Consider the following 21,329-nt stretch of genomic DNA (forward strand, 5'->3'; position numbering starts at 1 on the left):
AGGCTCCCCAGGGAGGTGGTGGACTCACCATCCCTGGAGGTGTTCAAAAAACATTTAGATGTGGCGCTTTGAGACATGGATTAGTGGGTTTAGTGGGCATGGTGGCATTGGGGAGAAGGTTGGACTTGATGATCTTTGAGTTCTCTTCCAACCATAACGTTTCCATGATTCTATGATTCTCAGAAAACACATGAATATTGAGCACTGATTTTTTTTTAATGCTTTGTAATTTATTCACGATCAGGTTGTCTTCACTTACTTGTTTGGCTCTTTCTGACTGACATCTGGAGAAATGTAATTTTTCATTTCACTTGCTTGGATAAGCTTTGAACCAAGTTCTTGTCCATGTTACTAAGTATTTAGACCATTCTGAAACTTCTATGGCAAAGTGCAAGAAATGTTTTTAGACACAGCCCTTTCAGATCCAAATTGTCTTGGATGGAGGCCAGATACATACATTTTCTTCTGAGGTACCTCTTCAGTGGATTCTCCAGAGCTTGAGAGTCCTTCTTAAAGATTCATAATCCCTACTGAAAGATTCGATCATTTTAAGAGACCATCAGCCATTCTCTGGTGCTTCTTTGAAGCAAATTAGGCATTTAAGATTGCATATGTTCAGTGCAACCTCTCAAAAATAACATCATCTAAAGCCTGAGAAAATCTGCATTGTAGTGAAAGCACTGAAGGAGATACTTAAGGGCTCAAAGAGAGGAAAGATACAAGAACAAGATCAAGAATACATCTATGATGCAGTTCATACTAAAGGAAGGTCTGTTTATACCTATATACATGGTTCTACAAGTATGTTACCATTACAGATTCAGGAAGCTAACGTTACAAACGAAAAAAGAAAGAAGTTACAGCTTACCTGCTCAAACATCTACAAGAAAGGATATCATAAACAGGAACTTCCTCTGTTCCTGAAATTAATGGGTTTTCTATTAATTTGATGGATTTTTCAAACAAAAATGTCCCTGTTCTGTTTCTTTCTCTGCCTTATTCTTTTTGTTCTACTTCTTATCCACACAACATAAAACTATCACATGAAAGTCACACAGATTTCTGTATTTAGCTGGAACAAGTATAAAGTGATCACCATTTATTTGTTCAGCTCACCACTACTAATCACGTTCTTTGATTTTCTGGTTTTTTTGTAGTCTCCACCAGAAATATTACTTACTGCTTAATACAAGTTGCAAACTCCCAATTAAATGTTGCATATAGTTCATCATCTGCACACAGGTCTATTTTGTCAGCACATGCCAAGCAGACTGTTTGAATGGATGTGACACCACCAATGACTTCAAGCTGATGCATACCATGCATATGAACCAAACACAGAACTTAACCCAAAGGATTGTGGAGAGGCAGCAGGCCAATTCAGCTTGGATTTTGCTCTCCATTATAAACCTGACTCTCATTCCCATCCAAAATCTTCAAAGAATATCCTCTGTGCTCCAAACTTTTCATGCCTGGCCATTTGGGAATATCTTCTACAGACGATCAGAAATACCTATCAGATCCCAGGGAACTCTGAAAATATGCCAAAAGAGGCTGTTTAAAAAGTAGCAATTTTCCTGCCTCTTTTTCCCTTCTGAAGATAGCCTTAAGACATACTCTCATCATTAAAGAGTTTTTTTCATAATGATTTTTTTTTTTCTGGACTAAGGGGGGGAAAATTCGATCTTTTCTTTCTGCCAGCAACTGTGTCAGCAGTGATGGCCTTTGCCAGTGACCAATCACCTCAGTGTGCCTGATGCAACTACTGTATTAGCCTTTGCTAGGCTGCACACCACCGCACTGGCAATAACCGGCAATCTCCGCTACACGTTCCTCTCAACCAAGCCCTATTTGGCAGATGTCTTCTGGAAAGCGTCCCCACTTGATGGAGCATTTTTAAGAGAGATTATGACTTCTTTCTGCTTATGTTACTGGATCTAGAGAGCACAGGGTACACTGTGTAGACTGGGAATACTCAAAGGGGAGAACTGTTCACCCTTTGCCGAGGAGTGACTACAAATCTCTGGACAAATGAGCCAATTCAATGTGTTTCAATGGTCTCCTCTTCAAAGCTATTTCAAGATAGATTTGGCCACCTTTTCTAACAGATACTGCAGGATCAACTTAAAGATCCTGAGAAGGGTTTCTGGTGATAGCACTACTCTGGTAAAAGAAATAAAAGTTTATCAGCAAAAGGGAGATTTTGCTAGACATTAGTGCAATTTTTTTAACTCCTTTCACACCAGACATCTGTTGGTAACATGCATTCACAAAACAAACACCTACTGTGACAAAACACAACAGCTAAGAAATCTTACTCTTCCCATTTATTCTTGTAATACTGCATCAAACTTTCAGAGACAACTTCAATTAAGACCATGCCCAGCACAACTCAGAAGAGCTGAGCTAATCTGTGTTTGCTGAAATGATCACAAAGGAATGGCTCCATTGTTTGAAGACCATCCAGAACAGACTGTTTCAGGTTCTGCCTCCTTTTTATATTATTCACCTTCTTAAACAACCTTACATGCAATGTTGAGAAACAGGAAGACATGCCAGTTGTCCTTCCAAGACACTTTAAAGGTTCTTATGCCTAGATGAATTAGCACAAAGAATAGTTTCTTGTATTAGAGTATTATTTTGACTGTACTTAGACAACAACTCAGCAGGACATGACTGATGACTTTGTGATATTAAACACACATGGGCAAGTTCAGACTACAATGGATTCTTGCTAACACACCTGTGTTTTGGGGGAAGACACCTGAGTGCTGAAGTCCACCATAAACGCTGCCCCACAGGGCATTCATGGAAGGAATACATGCTTTCAGGCAAATTAATCACTGAACATCCCTCCGGGGGGCATTTAAAACAATCAGCAGTGTTAGGAAGACTTGTTTTCATCTGCCCTTTTCTAAACCAGAAGCTGACTACCCAGAAGCTAACTATCTGCTGTCTCATACAGTAGTAAAAGGTACATTATGAGATGGGAACACACATGAATTTAAATTCCAAGTAAAATTGGAAGCTGTGAGAGTTACTTTTATACCAGAGAACTTTACAAAAAGGAAGCACGGTATTTTCCAAGTGTTTAAGATTCAGTTCTTACCGGCAGTGAATGAAGTCAGGAACAGGATTATGCTGGCTAAAAGATGCTGCATCAAGATTCATGCAAATTTCCACATTGTCTCCAGCCATGATTCGTACTGCAGCTTTATTTTCATCCTCAAATGTCTGCCTTTGTAAGGATGCACACAGTAGCAACATGAAATCATCTAGGAGAAAGCAGTGGTTGCAAGGAAAAATTCAGTCACTAACAGGTAGAGGGAGTGGTGGTGATATAATGTAGTTACCAGACTGTTTTCCCACACTTTGAACCTCCAAGACTGTGCTATTTTCAATGCATTTAACACAGATTTGAAATTTATTCATGTATTCAGTTTTTCTACTTGCCAACTTCTATGATTTTTATTGATAAATAAATTAGAAAACGGGAAATAATTCATACTTTTTGATGCCGCTTCATTAATAATGGAATAGGGAAAAAACAGATGCAGAAATTACTAATTCTTTGAATTTTTCTACTACATACAAAGCCAGAGTTAGTATTCAATCTCCCACACAATATGTCAGCTTGCTACTGAAGAGTAAATAAAAGGTTGGCTTCAAATTACACTGTACAGATGTTTTAAGCAAAGGACATGTAAATACTGCACAACTATGTGCTAAAATACCTACAGACAAGGAAGACAGGGTTTGGCCTCACAATGAAGTCTGGAAAGTATAACCACTTTATGATGTTGGAGTTGAAGTTGGCATTACCACTTCTCCATGGATAGTCTGTATGACAGAAGCACGCAAAAATGCAATCAGTACTTTATAACAATTACTTCATCCTTTTCTTCTGAATACTTATCAATTTTCCAGCACTATTCTGTAAAACCAAGCAGCAGTAATTGTCCATAAAGAGCAAGTTTCCCTACCTTTACAAGGAGCAGGTGGGATGCCAATGCAAAGGAAGTACTGGAATGTAATGATGCATGCCAGAAAACAGCAGTATTTTGGCCAGATCTCTGCAATAGCTTTTCTTCTACGTCGATACAATACAGCAATCAGCCAGAAGGCATGAATCATAGCATAAAAATCCATTCGTTGACCAATTACATTCACTGATAGAAGAAAACAGGTCTAGAAAAGAAGTAAAGAAACATAAGCAATATTGGCAGCCTGATGGCTAGTCAATGCAGCAATGATAAACTATTCTGGATGCTAACAGAATGCTTGGACATGTGCTGGGGCTGACTGCAGCAACCCTGTGCAAACCAACACACTAAACCAGTTTGTATCTCTCCAACAGCAACCTCCCGCACCCCACCTCAATACCCCAAATTTTTGATATTCTTCTATGAGTGTACACTATGTGAATACAGCACTAAAGCAGGTTTCCATTATGTGATATCTGCAGATACAGAATGGAAAGAGCATCGTCACAGTAGTCTATATGTGAAATGTTTAACCATTGCCAAGTAAAGCATGTATTACACAGCCATATATTTTGATAGTGCTTACAGATGTGAAAAAGAAGAGGAACTATTAAGAATAGCAACAACTAAAGTGTATCCTCATGTGGGAACCAGACAAAAAGAAAAGGGATTTAGATCATACAACTTCTACTGGATACAGACAAATCCAGTCAATTCCTGTAAGGCAGTTTTAGTTCTCTATTATTCTAAAGGCTCTGCATCCCAGAGGTTTTCTGTTCTCTGGTTCCACTTGAAGTTCTCCGTTCACTCAGTGCCGTGAAGCGTGTTTTCAAACTTAGTGAATAATTCATAGTGAATCACTTATTCAGTGCACTTCACTATTTTGATTTTCACTCTCCTCAGCTTAGGATGGTTAAATTTATTTCCTGACGGAAATAGCTTGCTGATTAATTTTAATTTTCATTCATTCTTAATCCTCAGACTGGCTGTGAACAGTTTACTCTGCTTATCAGTAGCAAGGGGTGGTAGTGTTTAATAGATAGGTCAAGAGTACCATTACGATTAGATTTGGGATGCATTAGCCTAGGAGTTGCCTTCTTCAGATAGCCATAGAAATTTCTGAAAAATCACTATTTCTACAAACATTTTTGAAAGTGCATTTCATGTGTCTGTGAACAAACAGACAAGGTATGGGAACAGAGATGAAGCTGCTGTTTTGTTTTTTTTTTTTTTTGCCACACTTGTTCAGCAATAACTTGCCTTCAAGGCAGGTTCAGTTCTGATGTTTTGCGGCTGAATTGGGTGAAGCAAATAGAAGCAATACATTAGCTGAGCCTAAACCCCAGCAGTCTGGGCCACTGCTGCAGGCAGACATGCAGGTCTTCTACTAAATAAGACATCTACCAGACACTTAGGATACATCATGGATCTTCAAAAAAATCCCTTCACTCCTTTGCACCCGCCTCTCCTAATTCTCTGTGTGTTTCTTGCCTACTGAAAAGTTCTTTGGAGAAAGAACTAGTCTCACACTAGTGACACAAAGCAGCAATCACTTTCACTGGAGCTCTTCCTCCTGCAGATTGCTAACAGCTATAGTAACAAGTATAAAAAAGAAGGATGCATTTCTGCAGCCAGAGGCAAAAGAAGCTTAGAAATATTTAAACAGAGACGATGGCCTGCTAGCCTCTGCTTTCTTCTTCTGCTCCTGCTATCCCTGGTTCCCTCTGTGTGCGTGTGTGCATGAGAGGATATGCCTCAATTCTGTCCCTTGTCCCATCTGTTATTCCTTTTGTTGACTTATAAGTAACACATACAAAGAAAAACAAGAGAAAGCCACTACTAGCAGATAGATAGCAACTGTGGCAAAATCTAACATGAGTGATGACTAAGAAGCATCCAGCTGTCAAACACAGTTCAAGCGAGTATTCAAAAATAACACAATCAAAAGGTTTGGAATGATAGTCTAAAGAAAATTAATATATAGCGATTTACCTCCAAACCAAATTTGTAGAAGAAATAGTTTATGAAATACTTGACACAGTTTACCAGTCCATCATCCAGATGCGCTCTTGTAATATCATGGAAAATGGTTTTAGTCACAGGTGCGGTAAGGTTATTTCGACATCTGTAGTACTCTTGATGACGGTAGATTGTAACTTCAAAAGCCAGAATAGCCAGCATCAGTAAGTTATTCTGCAGGAGACACAATCAGAAGAATATGAAATAAAAATCAAAACCACAAGAAGCTATAAAATTTTCTGATAAGCATAAAGCCGTAAATACTCAAATGGCTGTTACCACCGAGTGTTTCCACACTCCCAGATGCACTGGCATGTACTCTCAGCCACTATCATTGAAACAAAGTAAGGTTTCTACCACTTCTTTGATTTTGATGAAACATACTGACATTTAGAAGATACATTTAAAGACATTAATTAAAAAATACTATAATGCACACTAGCTGTGGAAAGGAAGGGGAGGGACAATGCATTGACCTATACATGTGCTCTCTCATGTATCATGCTTTGCTTTGCAGGAGATAGAGGTACAGACACAAAGTCATCTGTAGGGGTACAGCTGGCAAACACCAACTTCCTAAAACTGCAAGGATGCTGAGTAGTGCAAATATATCCTGGATACTCTGTTAAATGAACAGTCTATCTGCCAGTCTTCACTCAGAGACAGCTCCTTCTGTCCCAACACCAGGCTGACTGGGATGCAGCCTTGAGTGGCTCTGAGTGAGTTATTTTCCCTCAGCAGGGAGACCCGCCCTACGCTCAATAGAAGAGAGGTATTAACCAACTCCAAAAGTTGATTAAAAAGACCAGCTCAGAGAAAGTCCCTCAAGGAAGCCATAACTGAAGCTGAAGAGGCAATCTCTAGATCTCTGTTCACTGAGAAATATTTGGGACAAGAATGTCCTGAGACGGGTGCCATTTTTTTTGTTTGGGTTTTGTTTTTTTTTTTTTGACAAGAAGTTATTTTTGCTTGCTGTCGCTGGGCTTCCTATTCTTGTTGGGGAGAGTTTTACACAATCCATCCTAGATAAGCTCCTCACTTCAACACTGTAGACATTTTAAATGTCTGTTATTAAAGGAGTATATCAGAAACATACAAAGACTCGAAGGCTGGGAACTTCACGTATAGCACAGAACTGAACTTCCTCTATGCAGAGGACACATTTGATTTGCTAACTCAATGAAAACCCTTCTAGAATAATTTCTAATCCCAAATCTATTTATAGCTGTAAAGCTCCTAGCATCCAGCCAGACACCACTGGGCAACTTCACTCTCCATGCAGAACTCTTGGGTCAGTAATTGCTCTTCCCCACTTATATTCTTAACTGTGGGAGGTGCATGGCTAAGGGAGTGAGAGGCAGAGGCACTACCAGGGCCTGATATGTTGACTGCCAGAGCTTGGCAAGTCTTCCCAAAAAAAGCACACAGAGGTAAGCTCCCAGGTAAGAAATGAGGAATAAATCTATTTAGATCAAAACCTGTGGTTGTTCAGTTAACAAATTTCTGACAACCTTCAACTGCGTATACAAAATTTTGGAGATTCTTCAAATTAAGAAGAGACATGCAAGGTTTGCCCCAGGAGTTGGCATATTGTTATATTAAGTAGGGATTTTTAATCAAGACAGTAACAATACATGATCACAGGCATCAACCAAAAACAGGAAGAAAAACAAAAGACATCTGTTTACTAGCGTCTGATGAATTATTCCCTTAACTCATTATATTTTCTAAGCCATGCCTAAGGAATAGACACTTAAAAAAATTAACTTCTTATAGCATATACTGTCATTCAAGGCAATTACTCCAATTAGACCCATCATTGCTTTCCCACCTGCAAGCTATGTACCTCTTAATTACTTAGAGTTCTTAAATATCACATTTCTTAGAGTGCTTTTAACAGATGGTAGAGTAAGAAAGCCATACTGCTACATGCAGATTATCTTAGTTGGTACTGAATCCCTTCTGGAAATATCCTGTGTAACAGATATGGCTTTCTGGTGTCTCTTCCCCTCTGTACTTCCTTATTATCAATGGCATGCATTACATTTTTTTGTGTCGCAGATGATTTATTTCGAAGACATTGCTAATTTCATCACAAATAAGAAAATATCTCAATATAGATAATTAAAGAAGTTACCCTTAAGTACACAAGCAGGGGATAAGACTTCCTCAATCCAACCCACTCTGCAGGATCAACTGGCCCACTGTAGAGGACTGAGGTTTTGAGTTCTTCTAAGTTGACCTTAGTTTCATTCTCTCCTGGCTAAAAAGAAAATGCAACACTTTATAAAAAACGTGTTTAAGGTTTCTTGTGGGGGGGAATGATAATCAACAATAATACATCAGATGAACTGTAGTTTTCAGTACTTGATAGGCTTCCTTTTGCTCTTCTTCACTGAAGAAGGCAGCAGCCAAACCTGTTAAATATGCACTTGTACTCACCAATGTACAGTTACTGGAAAAAGTGCTGGGATCAATAGATGTGAGCTGGTACAACATTTTGCAGACAATAATCACACATGTCCAAACAGTGCAGATACTTGATGCCAATGGGCGAAACTGAGCATATGGCAAAGCAAGAGCCCAGGCAATTAAAAACACAAAGTTAAACAGAGACACCTGAAAACACAAAAACAGTATGGAAATTACATGGAGTAACAAGAGAACTGAGAAAGTCTGACATTTTCCATAGTAATTAAAAAAAAAAAAATAATTCAAAAGAAAGGGACATAGAGAAACTGTGAGAAAAATACTGAAAAAAAAATTACAACAATATTCACAATAACACAGACACAAAGTGGTAAGTGAAGAAGGAAAAACTTAGTAGCTGGTTTAGGAAGAACTTTATCTCCTACATAATATTGATACTATTAGACCTACAAAACTGCACATCCACCCTACAAACAGACATGAAATACAAAGGACCACATGCTGGTTCTGCTGCTTTAGTGCATGTGAAACAAAGAAGAGATGATACAGATCCGTGTGTCTGCGGAACCCATCATCATCCTCTTCACCTTTTTCCCCCCAAAGATGTGAGAAAAAGGATTTTTTTATTTTGTTTTTTAGTGAATCCTGTCCTATTATCCTGTTCAAAGAATAGCTATGTCAGGTAGAGAACTCACACTGCCCACACCAAAGACACAGCTAAAGGTGTTGCTCCCTTTTTCTTTAGGTGTAGTTCCACGTTCCTGTTTCTTCAGCACCAGACCCAGTTTAAGTAATTTTCCTAGATGTTCCTTCCCAATCCTCTTCCACATCCTCGATCCCCAGATGATGCCCACAGCCAGCTTGAGCACGGGAGGGATTACATCTCTTGAGTCCAAAGAATTAGACTAACAAAACCTTAATATCTGGAGGAAAGGGGAGGGCTGACAATATCTAGGCAGACAGAATTGTCACTGTGGAGGACGTCAAGGCAAGTCCCCAGCAGCTGACAAGCCCAGCCGGATCCTACAAGTTCAGTGAGGTCTGACATGAGGAAGGCATCTCCCTATGCTGGGGTGTGTCACTGCACAGCAGATGCTGACAAGCCTCCACCATAGGCGAGATTTTGACAGTGGGTGTTCACTTGCCTCTTTCACTGTGACCCAGATGATGTATGAGGAAACGATTTTGATGATGTGCAGCTCCAACAGCCACCACACGAAGACTTGCATCTTATGAAAATACTCCAGGAATTTCAAGAACAGCACAGTTAGGCGGTCAATCACCAGGTGCCACTTGTTCCTTAGGTCTGCGGAGATGTTCAATCAGAACCATTGGGAGGAGAAAAACAGAAGGTCTCTGTAAATAGGAATGCTCCACTAGACAATGATGAGCTTTTTACTTCTTCTCTTCTGGGCCTTTGAGTAAGACAAGGAGGAGGTTAAAGGTATGGCTCAGTGGTTAACTAAGACAAAATGGAGTTCAGGCCCACTTAGCAGTGGGGCTCTCCCTTCTCACCCACATTCACTGAAATGATTCCTCACTTCTGAAGTGGTGGTGGTGGCTTCCCTTGCCAATATTGCTTTTGTTCCTCTCCAGCAGAGCCCTTCTTGGGCTCCATTTTCCTCCAGTATCTTTGAACCTAAGCTTAGGGATCCCATCCAGGGACCAGATCTGAGACACTTCAGCCCTGGCCCTTACCCAGCTTAGATAGAACAGGATTTTGTTCCATGTTTGGAAGCTATAGACCCAGTCTGTTTTCAGAAAGCACAGACTACCACTATTCAGAAAAATTTCAGCCAACCTGGAAGAGATCCATGCACACTAGCAGTAGGATTCTTGTCACATGGGTTTAGACAGCTATACTATAGATGTCTTCGTATGTCAGAGTTACCTGAACAGCCCTGCAGACAGCCCACCCTCCTAGAGTGCAATTTGTGCCATCCCAGTTCAGACACGTAAAACAGGCAAGGCAAACTGTAGTCCAGTTGAGTATTTCTCTAGTTGAAAAGGGAGCTTTAGCAAGTTAAGATCCTGAAGCTGGGTGAAAGTATCCCTTCACAGACTGTGTTTTGCTAAAAAAAATCCTCCCAAATAATTCCCCAGTAAGCAAGCGTGCGACAACATCTATTACACATGAGTATACATGACAATACATATGCTGAACAGTGCTCTCTTTGTGCTGTCTTTGCTTGTGGGCTGGCTATAAAACTGTTTCACCAGGCTAGTATATATTAGTATAAAGTCTTCACACCGTATTAGGGGTTTCAGAAGCACTTTGGAGATTAGGAAGGATTTTGCATGCTGTGAGAACATTCTTACAGCTAACATCAGAGATGGAAACATTCGCAAGTGACACCAAAACACATGACTGTCTAAGCTGGTAAAAACGCAAAGGAGTTACCAGCTTCTGGATGTAATTATTTCAAGTTATCTGGTTATTTTATGTATAAAGCTAACCAAGATGTTTATTCCATGTGTATTTGTGTGAAGGCCACATGCACACTCATGTGAAAAGGCAGACTTTTGGAATATCTGACAACCAAATTCCCTTTTTTTTTCTTCTGCCCTTTTTCTCCAACCACAACTTAGAAAAACCTAATAAAAATGCTGAGTGATGTAAATTCCATGAGTACATAGTTAAACTGGACAAATTAATTAAGCTATAGAACTCTAATCCTACAGGTGTGCTTTTATAGGCACAATGAGCATATTCAAGGAAAATCTTTATTTATAGAATTAGATGTTCTCACCCATTCTTTCATTGCATTTATTTTCATTCGCAGTGTTGCCACCATGCAAGGTATATCTAGACAGTGCCAGTTAAGTGGAGCAGGTAGATAAGGTACTGTCGCGAGCTCTGTCTAGCATGTCCAGGCACTACTTGCACTGGGGATAAAATACGGGCCTGACTGCATCCACTGAAAAATTGTACATCACTGTGTAATAAAGTCTGCACAGGTGAACATGTTAAAATAATGTCAAAACTCCAGCCACATGGCTATATAAATATGATATAACTCCTTGATAGAAATAAATGCATGTACAGCTTAAAGCTGGATCACACATGGCAAGCAGCACCTTGTGCCATTGCCAAGCCCCACTCGCTGCGGCGCAGGGGGGGCCCCTGTGAGAAGGCTGCAGCTCCCCGCTTCCCTGCTTGCATGTCGTGTTGCACAGGGTAACCCCCACTGGCTGGCCTCTGTCCCCAAGCCTTTCCAGCATACAGGGATGGCCAGACTGCAACGAATTCACCACCCCTCACAGACCACATGAGAGCTGGCCAAGAAAATTTTCCACGGCCCATGAAAACCTCTGTGAGGGAAGATCTCCCAGCCAGGAAAGGGAAATAGTTCCAGCTCATCTTCCCTGCAGCAGCTAAGCCAGATGCATTGCCATTTTACCTTGACAAAGACCCCGTCCCTATTTATGTGTCACAGTCCTGTGAATATTGGCATAAGCAACTTAATCTGTGGTAAGGCCATTTTCAAACAGCTTCCTTGGGTGTTAAATGCTCCTCCCCGGTTTTCACTCACGGCTCACATTACAAACTGAGATATGGAAATAATTCATGTTAGGAGTTCATCCTAGCAATATCAAGGATGACAACATCAGCCTTACCCACGTCTGCCCTTAAGCATTTTTATGTTCATCTGGCATCAATTACACATTCCCTATTCAGAAGTGAAAAACATGACACTAATGTGCACATGAATAATGAAGCAAAGCCATTGGGACTTCTGGAGTGGTGTGCCTTGAAAGCCTGCAGTATCAGAAATTAAATACGTGTGTGTATTTTCTTTATTATAAAGAAATTTCACTCTGAAGCAGTTCTTGGGATTTGGGGTAACCTCCTATTAATCCAACCCAAACCACCTAGAAGAAAGAGGTGGAGTTTCTTTTGTTTTCATCCTCTCAGAATCCTACAGAAACAGTATGATTTTTCCCTAGAAGAGACGGTAGCCTGTTGAATCATTGACAAGTAACCATCCGCTCAGTTCAGGCACTTTTGGCAAAGACTGTATGTAAAATTAGAAGGAAAACCTGATGACTGAAGTGAGCAAGGATGACCAAGAATGAACTATCTGCTGCCACTGTTAACTAAGGCTGAGGAAGGCAAAATTTGCAATCTGCAAAGCTTACCTGTAGTTTCTTCTTCCTCTGACTCATTGTCTTCATCATCATCACCTTCCTTGTCCTCATCTTCCTTTTCTTCTTCTTTTCCTTTTTCAACCCTCCTTTTCCCCCCCTCCCCCTCTGGTTGTTCCATTCTTTTCTCACCAGCTTCTTCCAGCATTTTATCCTCTTCCTTTTCTCTGCTGGCTGTTAAATTCATCATAGTTATGTCAGGCAGGCTTCCATCTTGGTGCACCAGTCTGTTGGTAAACAGTAGTGTGTCAGCAAATTGAGCAGTAATGACATCATAGTCTTTTTCTTTTTCAAGATGTATAATTAGAAAAAATAAACCATTCATGGAAAATGCCTTAGAAGTGGAAAAGTTAATGATTCTGGTACTTTCTTCAAACACACACTGCAAATTGAGTTGGAATGTATTAGTAACTACTACTCACTCAGATACTAATGGCTAGTTAGTAATGAGTGGTATTGACACTTAAACTTGACATTTTCCCCAGTGGAGAAAATGGTCAGAGTTTAAGATGTAGAAGCATGAAATGACATTTTTTAAAAGGAAACATTTCATGACTTCATAGGGGACTTACTCATTTTGGTGGTTTGGTATTTTTTTCTTGAGGCTGCTCAAAGTAATTGGAACAGAAAGAAAAAGGGAGATGAGAACAGAGGGGTTACAAAAGAAGGTCATCAACAAATATGTCATGCTACATCACAAGTCATAAAGCATTCTCCTGCTCCATCTGCAGAAGCCTTCTGATGCCAAGAACATGCCATCATGACATTCACAGGGTGCTTCTAGAAAGAAACATGGAATTGCAGCACAGATGGAAAGGGGGCAACGTATTTACACCAGTGCTAAACATGGTCAATGCTGTACCATGCTGTAAGTAATGCAGCTGAATCATCACCAATATCCGATTACTGTAAATGCACTTCTACCTTCTTCCAATTGAAAGATGCAGCTGGGAAGCCAAGGAATTTGCAAAATTTTCTTCTAGCTATAGGTTTGGGAACAAACAAAAGCAAAAATTCCATGGCTGTGGCTTCAGTATATTTTATCATGTCTGTCTTTGATAGTGCCATTCATTCTCTCTCTCTTTTCTACATCTCAAAGAGAATTTTCCTTAGATTTTTAACTGTTTCTTACTAAATCTATTAGTAATTTTCAGACTACCAAAAGTGAGATACAACTGATTTAACACAGAAATAGTATTTCTAATTGCCATGGTACCATTTTTTCTGAGATTTATTCAGTATATATCTTTTCTTTACTGAGAAAAGAGACATTCTCTTATGGCTTCAGATATTTTCTTTTTTCTCCTCCAGCTGTGCTGTTGGGACTTGCCTCCCATATTTGCAGAAAATCCACCTTTTCTAATTCCCTGATCCAGCACTTACTGCGATAAATAGGCCCCCTGAATACAGCTTCTTGCAATAAAGTCTCCCTTTGGCAAGTGCCTATCTATACAATCAGGTCAGTAAATGTTTACTTACGCTACTGAAATTACTGCACTCAGCATACTTTCAAGCATCTGTTAAGACTTTTCCTGGACTAACGTAAGTAACTTTAATATGCTACAGCACCATCTCAGGGATTTATTTTTTATGATGTGAAATTCTGGGCTATTATTATTTAGACAGGAAATTCGGCCAATTTTAACTAGGATTTTTACAGTTCAAGAAACTAAAAATCTAGATTTATCCATCTGATCATTAAAAAATAACAGCATAGGCTAAGCAGTTAACGAGAAAGTCAAACAAGTAGAATTATTTTTCAAATATTTGGGAGTTGCAGTTTCTTCAAGATGGAAACTTTGGTGGCTCAAATGAGGGAAAAACTACCAAAAGTTCACTAGCAATCCTGAAGTAGAAATATCACGCCAATTACCAAAAAGCAGAAAAGGTGCTTTAAAAGTACAAGTGTAACAAGACAGTCAAGCACCAAAAAATCTCATTGAATAAATACATTCATGACAATGATTACTAAAATCCCTCGTCAGGGATTGGGTGATGAACCAGAGTGTCCAATAATCTGAAAATCTCTTATACTCAACTATATATTCAGTAGCTTTGGCCACTGAAAACAGGGCTTTTTGTCCAATATACTTCATTTTCATATTTAAGCTAGCGTATACACTAAAAGGATATCTAAATCTCTGTAAAATGACTAAACAATAACACGTCCTAAAATGACATAATCTGACTTTGCACATCTACCTAAAACTCTAACAAAGTACCAGCAGGAAGGTCATGTATAAAGAAGAGAGAATGAATTCTCAGTTCAATTCAAAAGTTATGGAGATCTCCAGTTACTATAAATTACCAGAGCCCATTTAAAAAGCAAGGCCCCATGAAATGAAAGTATCCATATAATCTGACAGGTTTTGGACACGTGCAATTGCATTGATTTTAATGAGGGATCTTCCCAACTGACTTTTATAATGGAAAGATCTACATTCACACTGGTGTAAATCAAGGACGTAACGACTTACCTCAGTGTAAACTGGACAGAAACACAGTAACCCTAGAGGATTTTGTATGAGAGGACTCATCTTTCTCTTATTCATATAACTCCCACTCATATCCAGGAGATCCAGAAGGTGATGGGGTTATAAAGGTGGGTACATGCAATATACATATCTGATAAAGCCTCAGTATAAGCTTAGTTTTCAGTATGTCGGCGCTTAGTTCCATCGGCATCAGTAGGCTTGAGCACGGCACCATGTGCTCAGGAGATCCAAGGCCAGATAAAAAGCTCTGCCCACTATTCAGAAAGTTAGTCTGCTTGGAATCTTTCTTTCCAAACTTCCTCATTTATTGCTAGGGTTGTTTTCCCTCTTCTATTTTTTTTTTTTCCTACTACAAGATCACATGATATCATGTAACAGACAACACTGAGGTATTAGGATATAAAAACTGCACTACTTTGGAATATCTAAACAAGCTACCCATACAGGCTTCACAGCTAGTCAGATATAACTTCAGGCTAGAAACCACATACTGGTGGGAAATTATACAAAATAACACAAAGGTATTGTGTCTGACACTTAGGAAGAGAAATAACTAAATAATAATGCAGACAACAAGCCCTGAAGGCTGTTGTCCTAACGCTTTTAACTGAGCATTTCTTACCGTCAAGTTCATTAAATAGGGTATCAATAATGAGAAATATACTAGTAGATCTACTTTTAGGCATCAGAGCAATTTCAGGGGCACTAAAATCAGTCATGTGCCCCAGGTCCTTGTTGGACTCCTAGTACTTTCATTTGTTTGTCATTTGCGAGAGCAGAAGATTAATTCATAACAACTTACTGGATGCATCATGAAACATCTTTTGCCTTTGATAACATTTTGCAATCAGTTTATGAATTGCTTGAAACTTTCTGGCTCAAAACAATTTCTCAAGTATCTGGTATGCACTGCCTTAACAACAGAAAGCCTTCTGCTCTGCAGAACGTGAGTGACCCATCTCCTGCACTTCTGGTGTGGAAGATTCAAACCGAGTACGCAGTGCCGCACCTCTACGGCAGAACCCCGAGCATTTTCCCTGCCCTTGCAGGGAGGTTTGCTGCCTGCGCCCAAGGCCAGCTGGCTGGTATGTGTCTGGGTATGGAAACAGGCCAGGAAGCCTCAGTGCAGGGGGTCCCTCTCCCTTCTTTTGGAGCTGCTTTCACGCTGAGGCTCTTGCCCCTACACTGCGGCTGCACCGCAGCTGTGTCTGCGCCTGCCCCCATGCCTCCCTGACCCTAAGCCTGACACACAGACTGGTTCCCGCCTTCCCCTGCCTTCACCACCGATTTGGCTCATCTCTATGGACTTTCTGGGAGCTCACCCGGTGGTGGCTGACACTTGTTGCCATCTCTGGAGCTGATCCTGACCCTCAACTGCTGGTTCCCATTCCTCACTCCCTGTGGGTAAGGGCCCAGCCTGGTTGCCCAGCCATGCCCCTCGGCCCCTGGCTTGCCTGCCCTCACTGCTCCCTGACACACAGGCTGCCTACAGACCAGATCTCCACCTCTGGTCAACTTTTAAGAACCCTCGCCTAAATTATGTAATGACATTTGAAGAAGGAGCATGAACATGACACATAAATTAACTTCTTGTTAAAGCAGGCAGGCACAAACATCTGAACAAGATATTTTCTTGGCTCTTCTGTTTATATTCAGTAGTGACAACAAACTCAGAAGTCTTCCTATTCTCAGAGCTGATTAAACAAAATCCCACATTTACTCCAGTCAAATATTTTGAAAGAAATCTACTTTATGGAACTGTTTTCAAGATGCCACTTATAAAAGGATGACAATGATGGCAATAGGGGCTTTTGTAGTTTGGATCCTGTAGCACCCAACTCAGCCCATGAATTAACAGCCTTAGCATGCAGTGGTTTCAGTGTACTGTGTGTTCCGTTTCTGTCTCTGAACTGGGAAATCTCAGTCTGTACAAACTCATAATACACATCGCACATTTAATTGACCTGGCCCTCATATTCCCTTTCTTAGGGGCTTCTGAGGAAGACAGGAACATGTGTCTGTGTGTATCTGTGTGTCTCTGGGTACGTGTGCACATGCAGGCATGCATCTTTCCGTGCACAAACAAAGGGTAGATAAACGAGCCTCCTCAATCAAGCCTATTGTCTCCAGTCAATTACAAATAGCACCAATTATTCCTGTATTGAGGCATGGGCAAACTTTAAGAGAAGAATTCCCAGCTGGGAGACGAACTCACAATGTATAAATATGCAGGAGAGATATAATAATTGCTTCACCAGCTTTAGGAGACTACAATACCTGAACCACATTATCTCCCTGCTCACTTCACAGTACTGTGCAGCAAGAACACACTTTGTTTTAAGGCAATTAAGAAGTAACAAAAAAGTTAAGGTACATCTGTTTTAAAGGAAAGGAAGAACTGAAGTACCCACCTATTAATTATTAGATAAACACGGCCATTGACTTTGGCATGGCTATGAGGTGGGAGATGAAAGCACAAGAATGCATGAGATGAAAATGGGAAATGAATTAGAGAGAGAGAAAAGCAAACCATTAAATAGGAATGAATGCACTTTCCTGTCTACCAAGAGAGATACATTGTCGTAACAAAGCACAATCTGAAAGCTTAACACACCTTGCAGTGAAAAGTCTAGGAAGTTTGTAACACTTAAGACATATAGACCATATGCAACTTCAGTTAGAACTACAGGTACCTCTCATAGTCCCCAAAATGTAAGAACAACCTCTACTGCTTTATTTCAAGTAAGCCTTAGAATATTTGTATTTTTAAAAACAGATATTTGCTTCTTTTTTTAGTTAAAGGAGTGTCATACCATATAAATTATCTACCTTGCAGCCTTTATCTCTGCCATACCATAATTCATGGTATGGCAAGGAAATGCACTTGAAAAGTCCTAATCAGAGGATTTTTCTTTCTCTCGCAGGTGCAAAACTGAGACACTCACTCTGCCAGTTCCAGCGTGCCAGTTTCTGTGCCCTCTATTTGCAGCTGGCAGAACCTTACTCTTGAACTCACTCTGCAGACGTTGCTCATGTGAAGCAGCATCTTAACACATGAACAGTCTCAACAATTTTAAAGGGTCTCTTCAGTCAGATACAAACATAATATCATGATCATACATGACAGTTCAGGGGCAGATGGAGGAACTGGAGCTGCTTTCCCTATTAATGGCATGACTAGCTCGCATCTGCTGTGGTTACTTTAACAAGTTCACTATTAAAAGGATCAAGTTGTGTCTGCTTACTCAAAATTAAGGTTTAGTTTCTTCATTTAAAATTTTTTGTTTGTTGCAAGAGAAGCAACATAAAAGCAGTTTTGAAAGTTGAACCAGTTGTTGAGTGAATGCTACTGTTTTCAAAGCAAATGGGAAAATTAAGTTTTAGTGGCTCTGTAAGAAAACTGCACATACACATATGAGTCTTTAATCTGTGTTTTAATTGTCCCTGCAATTTATTTCTATGGCTGGCATTACTGTTAAGCTGGAGCTGGTTGTTGTGCTAGTTCTTATCCAGCTTTATGCATCATCAATACAAACGCCAGTTGAGCTCTCATCCTGAAGCTTTGAACTGTAACGTTGGCTGATGCTTAGTACTGGTTTATCACATCTGGGGAAGAAAACAGTTGGATCTTCGTACATCAAGCAATGTTAATAGTAGTACAAACCAGAAAAAGTGTTCTGATTTGGGCATTTAACATACTCGTGAAAGCTTCTGAGGAGGAACAAATGATATACATGATAATTGTGATTGTGAAACACCACAAAATGGCAAATGTAGCACATATGCCACGTTTAAGACTTAAAAATATCCAGCTACTTATCTTATAGCTTACCACAACGTAGTACACATTTAGACTTAAAAAGTAGCATTATAGTAGCAAGACAATAATGCTAATGATAGCACACAATCCATTTCACCTGCCACTTTACTTTAGTAAAAAGCCTGGTGTGACAACAAATGTCTACTTTCAGCACCATATCTCAAGGATACTTACTCCTGGCAAAAATTTTTGCCCTCAACAAGACACTGAAAACATGTTGTGCCTTTAGTATCAGTGGTTCCATCATTTAGGAATGATGTGACTTTAGTCACAGTGACTCTCCTCATGCCAGCGTTTGGAGAGCTGTATACTATTTTGGTATCTTTCACGTATAACAAAGATTTGCAAATAGCGGTTTCACAGGCAGAGTGTACTGTACCACGAACCCACCTAAATCCTGCAAGTGCCTTGGAGTTTTTTCTCCCTTTTGTGCCTACTGGATTGCACTAGGAAGGAGGTGGAAGCTGTTTCTATGTTACTTAGCACTAGTGCAAAGTGTTTGGGCTAGAAAAGAGCTTGTGCAGTTACCGCAAACTGTAACACCTTCCTCCAAATGCCTCGGCCCAGGAACAATGCCTGTTTCAGCTCAGACACCTCTCTGGGCTCCAGCTTCAGGGCTTGGCTGCCCAGTTCAGAGACGTTAACTAATGTGGCCCCGTCACTGCACAAGAAGTCTGCTAATGGGCAAAGAAAGTTTGCTCACAGGCCATTTCAAGGGGCCCTTGAATCCACCATCACATTTAGCAATTCAAGAAAAGCAAAAGGTATTATGCAAACAGCCATTTAAGAAGGTAAGTTAAAAAAACCCCACAACATTGTAAGGAAATTTTGTCAAGTTTGATTTGTTCTGGTTTTAGCAATTATTTAAATACAGAAAGTAGAAGCATTCTATAAAAGTAGAGCCTATTCTCATGCACTGATGATAGGGAAACACAAACATACTTGTACCATACACTGTAAAGTAGCTTCGTATTAAATTGAATACATGAAAAATATCTGAAATGCTTTTGTAAGCCTAGCAAGTCCTAGAGCAGCATTCTCCATTAAGAAAAATTGTCATTATTCCACAACACACTGTGGCGTACGTGATGTTACGCAGCTAGTCCCCATTCACAGAAGTGCACCTGAGTTACACTTATCATTGCACAGGTAAACACTCTAAAAATAGTGTCTAAACAAATTGGTTTCTTCAAAGAATTAGAGTTTATGTCATTGCATAATATGACACTAAGAACTATGAAATCATTTCTCTCTCTTATACTCCTGGAGTGGGATCCTAGGCCAGATATGTTTTTATGCAGGAGAATATGGAAGAGTTAAACACAGGAAAAGTGAGGTCCCAGAATCATTAAAAAATGCTAACGAACTTCTGGATGAGATTGCTGAATGTCTCAAAGTGCTAGCATAGCCAAGGCTCAGTACTTCAAAGACTGACCACAGGACTGGGATTTTTCCATTCCTGAATTCAGCTTTACAAAAAGGACTAACTGTCCAATGTCAATGTCCTATTTGCCAAAGACCTCCCAATCTTCACTTGGCCCTCAAGACAGACATTGAAAAACAGAAGTGATCCAAATTAAAAGTTGTATTTCCTATTATTGACAGGACTTACAAAAAGGCACACATAGCAATTAAGCATCTAACTCCCATTAAATGTCAAAGCCAATGAGATAAAGACATAAATACCATTAGTACCTTTGAAAATGTATCCCAAAATAATAAACCTCAGTGTGTAGAGGAAAGTGAGGGAAGACAGATACTTTGGTTGTCGTTTGTTTAGCGGGATGCTGGATACTGAGCACTTTCTTTTTAAGCCAGGTAGTCACAGCAAAGGCAAATAACATCTAATGAAAAGTCAGCATTACAAGACAGTCAGCAACAGCATTTTCATATAGGTAATAGTTCTGTTTACTTTGTTTCTTTACCTGTAAATAGTGTTGTCCTGTTTGCTGGTTACAGCTTTTAAATCAGTGAGCTGGAGAAACCGGTCATGGAAATAGTGAAGGTGTAAGATACATGCCAGTAGAAAGGAGGTGGGGATAAAGATGCGTGTGAATAGCTCAGCCACAGAAAACCGTTTTAAGCCGAGGTCTGCTAGTCTGGGGGGGGAAAAAAAAAAAAGTAAGCCACTAAGCCACCTTTTCACACCAAAATCTTTTTTCTTGCCATGAGACATTATTACAAACCATTAGCAATAGGAAAGGGGCTAGTACTTGTTATATGGTTTTGTTTTTTAAAATTTTTCTAAAGCAGCAGGTTTTACAGTGCAAATATCTTGCATTTGGACTCAGTAATGTAGAGAGATACTGTAAATGCACAGAGTCAAACGAACCAACCCTGCCACAGATCTCTTGAACTAGATGAATTGTCTCTGACTGAAAGTCCTGCACTGGAGATCCACTCAAATCGCATATACTTTCTCACATAAGCTCCTGT

At 39.9% G+C, this 21,329-nt stretch overlaps 1 protein-coding gene across 1 annotated transcript in view; it reads right to left on the reverse strand.

Moving 5' to 3' along the window:
* The window catches only part of LOC104166196 (piezo-type mechanosensitive ion channel component 2-like), a gene marked incomplete at its 3' end in the record, with an annotated part of 73,088 nt that overhangs the window by 28,848 nt on the left and 22,911 nt on the right, over positions 1–21,329 (reverse strand). Inside the window, exons 11-19 of the mRNA XM_009706044.1 lie at positions 20,819–20,992; positions 12,573–12,805; positions 9,578–9,738; positions 8,445–8,621; positions 8,140–8,265; positions 5,976–6,176; positions 3,984–4,188; positions 3,739–3,840; positions 3,110–3,275 (exon numbers count right to left, since the gene is read on the reverse strand). Coding sequence (XP_009704346.1) covers positions 3,110–3,275; positions 3,739–3,840; positions 3,984–4,188; positions 5,976–6,176; positions 8,140–8,265; positions 8,445–8,621; positions 9,578–9,738; positions 12,573–12,805; positions 20,819–20,992 — 1,545 coding nt within the window. The remainder of the gene's footprint in view (positions 1–3,109; positions 3,276–3,738; positions 3,841–3,983; positions 4,189–5,975; positions 6,177–8,139; positions 8,266–8,444; positions 8,622–9,577; positions 9,739–12,572; positions 12,806–20,818; positions 20,993–21,329) is intronic.

The sequence above is a fragment of the Cariama cristata genome, unplaced genomic scaffold (assembly GCF_000690535.1).
Source record: "Cariama cristata isolate BGI_N322 unplaced genomic scaffold, ASM69053v1 scaffold8578, whole genome shotgun sequence".
In the NCBI taxonomy this organism is placed as follows: Eukaryota; Metazoa; Chordata; class Aves; order Cariamiformes; family Cariamidae; genus Cariama; species Cariama cristata.